The sequence below is a fragment of the Somniosus microcephalus genome, chromosome 5 (genome assembly GCF_052327205.1).
Source record: "Somniosus microcephalus isolate GS21.2 chromosome 5, FLI_Smic_1.0, whole genome shotgun sequence".
Taxonomy (NCBI): Eukaryota; Metazoa; Chordata; class Chondrichthyes; order Squaliformes; family Somniosidae; genus Somniosus; species Somniosus microcephalus.
Genome location: NC_140991.1, coordinates 186261990 through 186276287, shown reverse-complemented (window position 1 = coordinate 186276287; position 14298 = coordinate 186261990). Strand labels below are relative to the sequence as shown.

Sequence of the window (14298 nt, the reverse complement as noted above, 5' to 3'; positions counted from 1 at the left end):
TGAGGCCCCCGGTCGGAGGAGATGTCAGCCGGTACCCCGAACCGAGCTACCCACGACGAGATGAAGGCTCTGGAGACGTCTGCCGCTGTGGTGGCAACCAAAGGAATTGCCTCTGGCCACCTGGTGGTGTGGTCTACCACGGTGAGGAGGTGAGTGTACCCGCGAGAGGAAGGGAGAGGACCAACCAGGTCCACGTGCACATGGTCGAATCGATGCTCCGGAACCGGAAAAGTGGCGACTCGGGCCTTAACATGGCATTGTATCTTGGACTTCTGGCAACTCACGCAGGTATTGGTCCAGTCACGGACGTCGAGATGCATGCCCTTCCAGACGAATTTCTTTGCCATGAGTCATTGTGACGCTCTCATGCCAGGGTGTGACAACCTGTGGATAGTGTCGAAAATTCTCCTGCGCCATTCGACTGGAATGATTGGACGTGGGACGCCCATCGAGATGTCACACAGGAGTGTGGTCCCTGCGGCCTGGAAACTGACATCAGCCACTTGTAAGCTGGAAGGTGCGGTCCTGCACTTCAGGGTCTGCCTTCTGTTCTTTTGCCAAACCAACATAGTCGACTCCCAGGTGTACTGCGTGGAGCTGGGCGCGGAAGAGACAATCCGCCACCAGGTTGTCTTTGCCCGAGACATGTTGTATGTCGGTTGTAAATTCAGATATGTACGTAAGATGATGTTGTTGCCGTGCCGACCATGGTTCTGCTGTCTTGGCCATCGCAAAAGTAAGTGGCTTGTGATCTACAAAAGCCGTAAATAGGCGTCCTTCCAGTAGGAAGTGAAAATGGCGGATGGCCAGAAACAATGCCAACAACTCCCTATCAAAAGTACTATACTTGCGTTCGTTCTTCCACAATTGGCAGCTGAAGAAAGCCAGTGGTTGCCATGTGCCATCGACCCACTGCTCCTGTACTGCCCCGATGGCATAATCAGATGTGTCGGTGGTAAGGGCAATGGTTGCACCCGGAAGGGGATGTGCCAACATGGTCGCAGCAGCCAAAGCGTTCTTAGTGTCGAGGAAAGCCTGGTCCATCTGGGGTGTCCAATCGATTGGGTCTTTGCCCGATTTACCTCTGAGGGCCTCGTACAAAGGTTACATCAACAATGCCGCCTTGGGGACGAACCGATGATAAAAATTGACCATTCCCAGAAATTCCTGGAGGGCCCTGACGGTCTGAGGAAGAGGGAACGAGGTGACTGCTTCTACCTTCATGGCCAGCGGGACGGCGCCTTCTGAGGTGATTCTGTGTCCCAGGAAATCAATGCTGTGCAACCCAAACTGGCACTTTGCCGGGTTGATAATAAGGCCATGTTGGCTGAGACAAGAAAAAAGGGTTAATGTGTTCTTTTGTGCTGTTACTGGCAATAAGGATGTCGTCTAGGTAGACGAAGATGAACGGCAGGTCGCGCAAAACGGAATCCATGAGACGTTGGAAGGCTTGTGCTGCATTCTTCAGCCCAAACGGCATACGAAGGAACTCAAAGAGACCGAAAGGTGTGATGACGGCAGTTTTGGGGATGTCCTGAGGATGCACGGGCACTTGATGATTGTAGTGTATGTACCTTTAAGAGAGAACTACTTTTACAGCTCCTGTATACTGTAGTACCAGCAGTGACCACACCTGTATATAAGCCTTGAGCATGCCTCTGTACCCCAGTCTCGAGACTACCCTACTCCAGTAAATACCTGTTGATTGTTAAGTTACAGCATCCGTGTGGTTATTGAAAAACATCATACTCTCAGAATCACGGATCTAACAGTGGCGACGAGTGTCGATTTGAATCTACCTGCAACTCTGCATTTCCCTTTGAGGATTCGCTCCGGGAGGGCGGTGGAAGAAAGTCGAGGCTAGAAACACGGGCGTCGACCACGAGCAACCGCCCAGTCGTCCGGCAGAGAGTGAACATCGCAGGGGAGGCTGTGGAGAGACGGGCTTGGTTCCCCAGCCACGACAATCAGCAATAGACTGACGACAGGTACAGCGCAGACCCTTCCCGGACAGCGGCGGCTGGAGCCGACCGACGGCGGAGAGAAAGCCGAGCAGCGTCGATGGGGTAAGACAGAGGGTGAAGCGCACAGGGTGCAGCCGGGGGTTGAAAACCGAGCGGCATTGAGGAAAAACAAAACGGAGAGAGAGAGGGTAAAGCAACAGCCGGGTTCAGGACCGAGCGGCGGAAACGGGAAAGGCGCACAAAAAAAAACGCGCAGAGCACAGCCAGGGCTCAAGGGCTGAACAGTGTCCACGGGGAGAAGAAGGGAGAGCGCGGGAGACGCCATTGAGCCACGGAGAAGAAGGAAGAGCGCGGGAGACACCATTTTTAGAAGCCGCAGCGGAGAAGAAGGGCGAGCGCGGGAAGGAAGGAAAGCGCGGGAGACGCCATTTTGTGTCAGCGGAGAAGAAGGGGAAGCGCGGGAGATGCCATTTTTGACAGTTAAATCACACCCAGGGATGCCGAAGAGTGGCAGTATCTCTACGTTCGACAATGAAGTCGAAGATTGGGCGAAATATGTAGAACGTATTGAGGTGTACTGCAGGGCGAATGAAGTGCCAGATGCTAGGAAAGCACTGGTTTTGTTAAATTCCATGGGTGCAAAAACTTATGGGTTACTGCGAAACCTAATAACCCCAGAGAAGCCGGTGAACAAGAATTTCGAAAGCATAGTAGAAATCCTACAGGACCACTTAAACCCCACACCGCTGCTGATGGCAGAATGATTTAAGTTCCATAAAAGGAACCAACACAAAGATGAAAGCAATGCTGAGTACCTAATGGAACTGCGCAAGCTATTGAAACACTGCCAGTTTGGAGCGGGACTAGCAGATACGTTAAGGGACAACTTTGTGTGTGGGCTGCAAAGTGAAGGAACCCAGAAACGGCTTCTATCAGAAAAGGATCTTACGCTGGACAAGGCTTTCAGTATGGCAGTATCACACGAAACAGCCGCAAGGGGCGCTGCAGAGATACAACGGAGACCGCAAGAATATGGCACCAATGAAATGTCCTATGGAACAGGGAAGTGCTATCGCTGCGGCAGAACAACACATGACCAGAAGGATTGTTGGTTCAAGGACCAAGTGTGCAGACAGTGTGGAAAAGCAGGACACATAGCAAGAGTCTGCAGGTCAGGGAAGAAAACCAACAGTAAGAAATCTCCACAGGAGAAGTACAAAAACGTACACCAGGTGATGGACAGTAGTTCAAACGAACAGAAAAGTGGCACAGACTCCGGAAGCAAGGAGCTGGGTTGTCTGAAACTATATAAGGTAACCAAAATGGAGGATCACCAGACTATCTGGGTTACACTCAAGATAGACAGAGTCCAAGTGAAAATGGAATTGGACACAGGATCAGCCCTAACAGTCATAAACCAAAGGGACTACAAGCGGCTATTTTCACATATACCCTTGACAGCTACAGAGATTGTCTTGAAGACGTGCACGGGGCAAAAAGTCTACCCCAAAGGAAAAATAAGGGTGAAAGTGATATATAAAGGCCAGGAAATACCTAAAATTGATATATATGTATTGCCAGATGGAGGACCACCACTGCTAGGGCGTGAATGGATCCGGAAGATACAATAAGATTGGCATTCCATACAGGCACTGAAGGTTGAGGCCAAAAAGAATGATGACATCACACCTGGACGACTGTCAAAAATGCTAACTGATGCAAAAGAAGTGTTCCAGGAGGGACTCGGAACACTAAAAGGCATAACAGCAACGATTAAAATAGAGGAAAATGCAAGCCCAAAGTTTCTTAAGGCCAGACCAGTGCCTTATGCGATCAGACCAGCTGTCGAAGCAGAGCTGGAAGGGTTGGAACATTCAGGAGTACTGTCCAAAGTAGACTGGAGCGAGTGGGCTACACCCATCGTTCCTGTAATGAAGAGGTCGTTGAGTAATACGCCTAGGGAACCAAAGAAGGTCTACATCTGTGGGGATTTTAAGGTGACAGTGAACCCAGTCCTTCACACGGTACAATATCCGCTTCCACGAATTGAGGATATTTTCGCCTCGCTATCTGGAGGTAAACGCTTCACCAAAATTGATCTAGCCCAGGCGTACTTGCAAATGGAAGTAGAAGAAGCCTCGAAACAATACCTTACGATTAACACTCATAATGGTCTTTATCAATACAACCGGCTGGTGTTCAGGGTAGCATCGGCTCCGGCTATTTGGCAAAGGGCGATGGATCAAGTCCTGCAAGGGATTCCAGGGACCCAGTGTTATTTGGACGACATCCTGGTCACGGGCGAAAATGACAGTGATCACCTCGCCAACTTGGAGAAGGTGCTCACCAGATTAAAGGAATATGGGCTACGAGCTAATCGCCACAAGTGCAAGTTTTTCCAGAAGCAGATCTCGTATTGTGGCCACGTCATTGATGAAGAGGGGTTACATAAGTCCCCTGAAAAGATTGAGGCAGTAGTCAAGGCTCCAGCGACAGAAAATGTGTCACAACTGAGGTTGTTCCTCAGGCTGGTAAACTACTACCATAAGTTCTTACCAAATTTGTCCATGGTATTACACCCACTGAACACCCTACTGCAAACAGGGGTACCATGGAAGTGGAATGACGAATGTAGACGAGCTTTCCAGAAGTGTAAAGAATTGATCACATCAAAAGAGGTGTTGGCCCATTTCAACCCAGCACTACCAATTCGTTTGGCATGTGATGCATCACCCTATGGTATTGGAGCGGTGCTGTCGCACAAATTCCCAGACGGGTTGGAGAGGCCAGTAGCCTTTGCGTCTCGGTCACTAACCTCAGCCGAGCACAACTATGCCCAGATTGACAGGGAGGCCCATAGCCTAGTATGGGGAGTAAAAAAATTCAACCACTATCTGCATGGGCAGAAGTTCACCTTGCTGACTGACCACCAACCACTTGTCTCCATCTTTAGTCCTAAGAAGGGCGTTCCAGTGATGATGGCACAATGGTTACAAAGATGGTCACTGTTTCTAGGGGTGAATCAATATGAAATAGAATATAAAGGCACGAAACAGCATGGAAACGCTGATGGGCTATCGCGCCTGCCACGGCCTACTGTGGAGGAAGTACCAGCAGTGGACCCTATCGAGATATTTTATTCGTCAATAATTGAACGATTGCCAGTAACGAACGCGGATATTGAGAAGGAGACCCGCAATGATCCGATGCTGTCTCGGGTATATGATTTGACAGTGAGGGGATGGCCAACACATGGCGACTCACTGTTGCCAGCATTCTCATCCAGAAGAGAACAGCTGTCAGTATACCAGGGGACAGTGATGTGTGGATCCAGAGTGGTGATTCCACCCAAGTTAAGGGAGAGAGTGTTAAATGAGCTACATGAAGGTCATCTGGGGGGAGTGAAAATGAAAAGCCTTGCTAGGTCTTATGTGTGGTGGCCGGGAATCGATCAACAAATCGAAGACCTAACCAAGAGCTGCTCAGGATGCCAGAAGGTCCAAAATGCACCACCACATGCCCCCTCTACACCCATGGGAGTGGCCCTCCTCTCCATGGCAACGGGTGCATATTGATTTTGCTGGTCCATTCATGGGCTCAATGTTCTTAATAGCAGTGGATGCTCATTCGAAGTGGCCTGAGGTGATAAAAATGTCCTCAACCACTACAGAGAAAATGATTGCAGTCCTATGGACCATATTTGCCAGAAACGGCTTGCCAGAGCAAATTTGCTCTGATAATGGAACACAGTTTGTGTCCGAAGAGTTTCCAAAATTTATGAAAAGGAATGGGGTAAGGCATTATACATCCGCCCCGTATCATCCAGCCACAAATGGATTGGCTGAGAGGTTCGTACAAACCTTTAAGAAGGCGATAAAGGCCATGTTCGACGATGAAATTCCACTACAGCATAAGGTGGACAATTTCTTATTAGCCTACAGAAACGCGACACATGCAGTTACCAACCAGACCCCGGCCATGATGTTTTTTAACCGAAGGTTGCGATCTCATCTGGACTTGATTAGACCAAATGTGCGAAGAAATGTTGAGGATAAACAATTCCAGCACATCAATGAGAAGCCGACAAGGAGCTTCAATGTAGGACAACCAGTCTTGGCCCGTGACTACCGAACAGAGAAATGGCAACCTGGAACGATATGCACACGGCAGGGGCCATTAATGTACACAGTGGATGTCGGGGAGAACATTGTGAGACGCCACGTTGATCAGATCTTAGCGTCACAGGAACGAGTCAACCCCATGTCTTGCATACCTGGGGATGAACCCGACATACAGGTAGCATCTACCTCCGAACCAGGAGCAGTGGAACCCAATGAACTAACCGATGAAAAGGGGCCAGAATCGCCTCCGCACCAAGAACAAGAACCTCAGGAAAGACGCTATCCCGAAAGGATCAGGAAGCCGCCCCAAGACTGAATCTATAAATGGACTATTGTTGTTTAATGTACATGTTAAAGTGTTAATTGTTATTTGAATATTATGGGTACTACTAATCTAAAAGGGGAGGAATTGTAATGTATGCACCTTTAAGAGAGAACTACTTTTACAGCTCCTGTATACTGTAGTACTGGCAGTGACCACACCTGTATATAAGCCTTGAGCATGCCTCTGTACCCCAGTCTCGAGACTACCCTACTCCAGTAAACACCTGTTGATTGTTAAGTTACAGCATCCGTGTGGTTATTGAAAAACATCATACTCTCAGAATCACGGATCTAACAATGATAGCCTCTGACGAGGTCTACTTTGGAAAAGATGGAATTCCCTGCCAGATTGGCCGAAAAATCCTGAATGTGAGGAATTGGGTACCGATCCGGTGTGGTAGCCTCATTCAGGCGTCTGTAGTCGCTGCATGGTCGCCATCCACCGCCCGGCTTAGGAACAATGTGTAATGACAAGGACCAAGGACTATTCGAACGTCGAATAATACCCAGGCGTTCCATTATATGGAACTCCGCCTTGGCGGCCGCGAGTTTGCCGGGTTCCAGCCTTCGAGCTCTCGCATAAACGAAGGATCCTGTCGTGGTAATGTGCAGTGCCACTTCGTGCCTCGTGACTGAAGAAGAAAATGTGGGCCTGGTGAGCTCAGGGAACTCACTGAGAAGATGAGAGAACTCATTTGCAGATGGGACTGCACAGGCAACTGACCAAGACATCGCGGTGCTTCGGTGGTAGGGGACCGAGTGAAAAGTGGAGGCACTGATTAGCCGGCAGTGTTGGACGCCGACAAGAAACCCGTTTGCGCAGAAGAAATCTGCCCCCAGGATGGCCTGTGAGACTTTCGCCGTGATGAACTCCCAAATAAAACGTTGGCCGCCAAAACTCAACTGGAGCCTACGCTTTCCGAACGTGCGAATGGCCGCACCATTGGCTGCCTCGAGGGAGGGACCTTGACCGCCGGATTGAAGATCTAGCTTCGCTGCTGGTAGGATACTGAACTGGGAGCCAGTATCACAGAGAAAACGTCGCCCTGACAGGGAGTCTGTAATGTATAGGAGTTTCCCTGCGGACCCGATGGTCATCGCAACTCCGGCGCGTCCCTTAGGCCTTATTGATCTTCTCAGAAACCGCTGGTTTCAGGTAGGCTTTTTTTTGGTGAGAAACTGCAGGGCGGACGGCAATTTCTGGCCTTCGCGCCGAAACGAGCGTGGTATGCACACCAGCCTGCAGGAGGAGGAGTCGGATTCACTCTTGTGGGGGATGGGCACCTCGTGGCTGCACAAGATTGTTGTGAGATGGTGAATATTTTATCCACTTCCGCGGCGAGTTCAGCACAATCCGTGATCGCGAATTGGCCAAGGCCGTCTGTACTGGCTCTGGTAGTTGACAGAGAAACAGCTCGCGGAACAGAAAACATTGCAATTCCAAGCCCAAAAGCGTGAGCATTTGGCTCATGAGATCTGAGGGTTTTGAGTCCCCGAGGCCGGGCATGGAGATAAATCTGCGAGCGCGCTCCGACTTGGACAGACCGAAAATCTGCAGTAAACGTGCTTCTAAAGCTTCGTACTTGCCATCGTTTGGTGGACTCTCGAGGAGGCTGGCGACCCGCGAGGCTGTGGCACTGTCGAGGGCGGAGACCACGTAATAATAATGGGTCGAATCCGCTGCTACTCCCCGGATTGCAAATTGGCTTCCGCCTGGAAAAACTACGCGGCCGGTTGTTGCTCCCAAAATTGCGGCAGTTTGAGGGTGATGGCATTCGTGTCCATGATGTAACTTCAACGAAAATTGTTCGAAGAAATCGGGGTCACCAATGTAGGAACTGGGGTTCCTAGCCGAAGAATTGAGATCGACTTAGAAAAACAAAAACAATAAAATTTAATGAACAAACGAAGCTGTACAGGAAACTGTAGGATACAATACAAATAGGTCTGGTCTGCTTGAAAGCCTCTCTGGAAACTGCTAGAAGGTTCCGAGCTCAACTGCTAGCAGGTTCCGAGCTCAACTGCTAGAAGGTTCCAAGCTCGACTGCTAGAAGGTTCCGTGCTCTGAAGTCATGACGTCATCACGTTCTTCCCACCGTTGAGAGATCACATGACGGACGGCATGACGTCATCACGCGGAGTACAGGAAAGAAGCCCTAGTACAGTTAACAGATACATTAAAGGTGCAGCCCCCAGCTGTACTACATTGCTGTAAAAGGAATTATGTACAATTGTCCGTAATCCTCTGGTGGTTCCGCCACAGTGGACTATTCATTGGATCCTTTCAATGTAGCACACAGCATTAATATACAGAGAGTTAGCTGATTCCTCAATTTGATTTGGCGATTTTATCTTCACAATGCATCTGCCCTTTTAAGGTCCCTTGCCGCCTCTTTGGGTGCTGCAGTCGCACTCTTGCTGCACCAACACTGGGCTTTTCCTCTGTTGCACTGGGAGGCTCCCTCTTACTGGCAAGTGTTCTGTTGGGAGCCCAACGTGCACGTGAAATGCCCCCTAACCCAGGAAACTGAGTGGTGTTGCAGTGGTGTCGGGGGAGCAATTCGGCGGTGCAATACTACACTAGCAACACTTAATGCCTGAGTGAGAAAATTACTTGTCTGCTGTTTTAACAGAGGGATCAGCCAGTTCAAAATAAGGCAACTAACATCTCCAGTACAATAGTGCTTGTGTGGCAATATCACGCAGGGTAATTTCTAGGCTTGGATCGCATTCTTAAGCTCTAGCTCCTGGCTCTGATGTATAACCAGCGGCCTGAATTGACTTTACAATGTTTTAATAATAATATTTCCCTGGATTTTTATTTAGACTGTCTGTTGTTATGGTGGAACACGCTGCTGTCCTAAAGACTACACAAGTGATCTCTCTCCATCATCCGCGGCACTGGAATATCTCAGAATTCCACTGGAAAGCAAGACACTTACAATGGAGACAGAAGGTCTGAACAACAGTGTCAGCAGTGACAGCTCAATAATTCACTGTGATAATGCATATCATTGTCAAGATGGGTATATGTGCTGTAGATTAAACAGTGGAGGATGGAGCTGCTGCCCACATCCTGGGGTAAGTTACAATCTATACCACTGAGACATAAAGAATGCATTTAAAATTCCAATTATTATATGTTGTATAATAACTCCACAGTACAAGGGAACTACCTTGTTATCACACTCATATATTTATAAAAAGTTCAATATCATTCTCTGTAGGTAACCATGGGATGTAGATGGAGGCGAGTTAAGATTTCACGCAAATTCCTTGCTGAGAGACTAGAAAGGACATGAGAGAAATTTTCTAGAGATTGCCAAAGATCATGTTGGAGGTTTCCCATAGCTTAATACATACCCCAACAAAGCTGCTTCAGTATTTTAATTTCTGCCTGGTCTGGCAGAGTTGCAGCTTACAACAATGTCCAGGAAATTTCCACAGGTAGAATTTGTGTGGGAAGCTCAATCAATGGAACGACATTCTCCTTTTTTGGACTGATATATAATATTGAAATCAAGCAGTAGCTTTAATATACCTGGATTAAACACTGGGGCCCCGAAACTCCCATTGGGGCAAAAGAAGAATTCCAGTGGATCTCCAGATCAGGGGTCACAAAATGGGCAGAATCCAGTTCTGCCTGAATTCCCTCCCATATTTCAATATTTCACAGCGAACTATTTTCTGATGAAGGGGATAGGCCTGGGAGGGTTCCTGGGCTACTTCAGAAATTCCATCCTGATCACCCATATAGGCCTCGGTGAAACTCCCACCAGTGAGAGCTGTAATGAATCCTGTTGAGGGCTCTTGAAAGGTTCCATACCTTAGATGAGATTACGAAGCAAAGAAGCAGAATGTTTGTAATTGAAGAGAGCTTTGTACATGTATCCAGTGGAAAGGCAACATCTGAATAGTTAAGAGTTACTGTTCAGAGCTGACAATCAAAAGAAGCACTCCTTTTTGGAACGTGAGAATAAGAACAACCCAAATTGGCAACTGGGAATCTTGTAACTATTATGCTAATCCACTACTCATTCATTGTTGTTTCCATATGGTTTAGTACAATTCCAGTGTAGGTACAGGTCTACAGGTCATTGGTCCCTTCTTTGACTATTGTGTATAGACTAGAAGGGTAATTTCACAAGCATTTACTGCCTGTGGGGAACCTTGACTGCCAGCAGTACATGCTGATAATTTAGGCACGTTACCTACCATGTTCCAATCATTATGGTCAGAACATCATGGGTAGAGCGTGCCCAAATTTCTGACATGCGCTGCTGCGGGCACGGCTCCCCACTGGCAATGCAGACTTGTAACCTTACTCCTAACATGTTTCACTACTGTCCAATACAATGGATTAACACAAGCTGACACCAGATAAAGTAAATGAAGGCAGGGGAGACAAGTAGTTCAGGTTGGTAACATAGTAGCTTATGGCAGTCAGGAAAAGACCATCAGTCCACCTTGCCTGCCCTATCCAAGTATCAGATTTTGTTCCTGTTAGATATCTCTGTTTCATTTATAGAAAGGTGTCAGATAACCCAAACTGTTATGCCTTAAGGGGCAGTAGCTTTTAAAAGATGAAGCTTTGAATTAGTTACTTAACTTTTTACCTGACTGATGTTAACTTACCGTTCTGGAATGCTCCACTTTGATACATCAGTTTTACTTGCCATTGCATTTCAGTGATGTTTCACTGAATTTGATTTTGAAAAGAATCTTTTTTTACACAAATATATGGCATATCACGTCTTCCAGCTCAAAAAGAGGATCGTGGGCTTTGGGCTGATATTGCACACTTTGTATGATCCCCAAAGACTTCCATGCTTCTGAATGCATTTGGAAATCATCTGAAAATGACAAGAGCTGATGATAGGGATCTACAGGAGAAACACTGCCTGTCCATTTTCATTGCCTCATCTTCCTCAGCTTCTGATAATTTATGGATTTTTTGACTAAAGCTGCAGCATATCTTTATTTCAAAGCAGGATTATGTGAGATTGTAAATGCATAGTTGCTGGTTAAGATACAACATTCTGAAGTATTGCATACAATCTCTTTTCTCTGACTCATTGGGAAAGATTTTGAACTTTCTGCCGGGGCGCCCGATCCGCAATGTCAGTTTTAGCCCCAAGGAGCAAGTTCAAAACCAGCCACATCGATTTTATCCATCTTATGGTTAATGATACTGTGACAAAATAACACAATTTTTAACTATGGTGGACTATATATTGGATCCTTTCAATGTAGTAGACAGCATTATTATACAGAGAGTTAGCTGATTCCTCAAATTGCTTTGGCGATTTAATCTTCACGATGCATCTGCCCCTTTTACGGTCCCTTGCCGCCTCTTTGGGTGCTGCAGTTGCACTCTTGGTGTAAAAACACTGGGCTTTTTCTCTGTTGCACGGGGAGGCTCCCTCTTACTGGCAAGTGTTCTGTTGGGAGCCCATCGTGCACAGGAAACTGAGTTGGGTTGCAGTAGTGTCGGGGGAGCAATTCGGCGGTGCAATACTACATTAGCAACACTTAATGCCTGAGTGAGAAAATTACTTGTACTTCAGTACTTTCAGTTTCTTGCCATTAAGATAATAACTTGCTCTACGATTTTTCCTGCCAAAGTGCATAACCTCACACTTTCCAGTATTGTATTCCATCTGCCAAATCTCTGCCCACTTACTTAGCCTGTCTATGTCCCCTTGAAGGTTTTTTATGCCCTCCTCACTCACTACTTTCCCCCCATCTTAGTATCATCTGCAAACTTTGATATGTTACACTCGGTCCCCTCCTCCAAATCATTAATATAGATTGTAAAGAGTTGGGGACCCAGCACTGACCCCTGCGGAACACCACTAGTTACTGATTGCCAGTCCAAGAATGAACCATTTATCCCAACTCTCTGCCTTCTGTTAGATAGCCAATCCTCTATCCATGCCAGAATATTACCCCCAATCCTGTGATTTTTTATCTTAAGCAATAATCTTTTGTGTGGCACCTTGTCAAATGCCTTTTGGAAGTCTAAATACACTACGTCCACTGGTTCCCCTTTATCCACCCTATATGTTACTTCCTCAAAGAACTCCAGCAAATTTGTTAAACATGACTTCCCCTTCATAAAACCATGCTGATTTTGTCCTATTAAATTATGATTATCCAAATGTCCTGTTACTGTCTCCTTAATAATGGACTCCAATATTTTACCTACCACAGATGTTAGGCTAACTGGTCTATAGTTTCCAGCCTTCTGTCTACTGCCCTTTTTAAATAAGGGTGTTACATTAGCAGTTTTCTAGTCTGCCGGGACCTTTGCTGATTCCAGGGAGTTTTGGAAAATTATTACCAATGCATCCACAATCCCTACCGCCACTTCCCTCAAGATCCTAGAATGTAAGCCATCAGGTCCAGGTGATTTATCCGCCTTGAGTCCCATTATTTTACCGAGTACGACTTCCTTAGTGATTTTGATCATGTTTAGCTCCTCCCCCCCTATAGCCCCCTGTTTGTCCAGTGTTGGGATATTCTTAGTGTCTTCTACTGTAAAGACTGATACAAAATATTCATTCAGTGTTTTTGCCATCTCCATATTTCCCACCATTAATTTCCCGGTCTCATCCTCTAAGGGGCCAACATTTACTTTAGCCATGCAAAATAAATTCCTTGCTGAGAGAATAGAAAGGGCATGAGAGAAATTTTATAGAGATTGCCAAAGATCATGTTGGAGGTTTCCCATAGCTTAATACACACCCCAACAACGCTGCTTCAGTATTTTAATTTCTGCCTGGTCCGGCAGAGTTGTAGCTTACAACACTGTCCAGGAAATTTCCACAGGTAGAATTTCTGTGGGAAGCTTGATCAATGGAACGACATTCTCCTTTTTTGGACTGATATATAATATTGAAATCAAACAGGAGCTTTAATGTACCTGGGTTAAACACTGGGGGCCCCAAAACTCCCATTGGGGCAAAAGAAGCATTCCAGTGGATCTCCAGATCAGGGGCCACAAAATGGGCGGAATCCAGTTCTGCCTGAATTCCCTCCCATATTTCAATATTTCACAGAGAAATCTTTTGTGATGAACGGGACAGGCCTGGGAGAGTTCCTGGGCTACTTCAGAAATTCCATCCTGAGCACCCATATAGGCCTGGGTGAAACTCCCACCAGTGAGAGCTGTAATGAATCCTGTTGAGGCCTCTTGAAAGGTTCCATACCTTAGATGAGATTACGAAGCAAAGAAGCAGAATGTTTGTAATTGAAGAGAGCTTTGTACATGTATCCAGTGGAAAGGCAACATCTGAATAGTCAAGAGTTACTGTTCAGAGCTGACAATCAAAAGAAGCACTCCTTTTTGGAACGTGAGATTAAGAACAACCCAAATTGGCAACTGGGAATCTTGTAGCTATTATGCTAATTCACTACTCATTCATTGTTGTTCCCATATGGTTTAGTACAATTCCAGTGAAGGTACAGGTCTACAGGTCATTGGTCCCTTCTTTGACTATTGTGTATAGACTAGAACGGTAATTTCACAAGCATTTACTGCCTGTGGGGAACCTTGACTGCCAGCAGTATATGCTGACAATTTAGGCACATTACCCACCATGTTCGAATCATTATGGTCAGAACATCATGGGTAGAGCGTGCCCAAATTTCTGACATGTGCTGCTGTGGGCACAGCTCCCCACTGGCAATGCAGACTTGGAACCTTACTCCTAACATGTTTCACTACTGTCCAATACAATGGATTAACACAAGCTGACACCAGATAAAGTAGATGAAGGCAGGGGAGACAAGTAGTTCAGGTTGGCAACATAGTAGCTTATGGCAGTCAGGAAAAGACCATTAGTCCACCTTGCCTGCCTATCCAAGTATCAGATTTTGTTCCTGTT

General features: G+C 46.7%; 1 protein-coding gene across 1 annotated transcript in view; it reads left to right on the top strand.

The window, feature by feature from the left end:
- LOC147117487 (progranulin-like) overlaps positions 1-14298 on the top strand; it is a 98971-nt gene that overhangs the window by 45361 nt on the left and 39312 nt on the right. The window contains exon 4 of the mRNA XM_085988505.1: positions 9236-9490. Coding sequence (XP_085844631.1) covers positions 9236-9490 — 255 coding nt within the window. The remainder of the gene's footprint in view (positions 1-9235; positions 9491-14298) is intronic.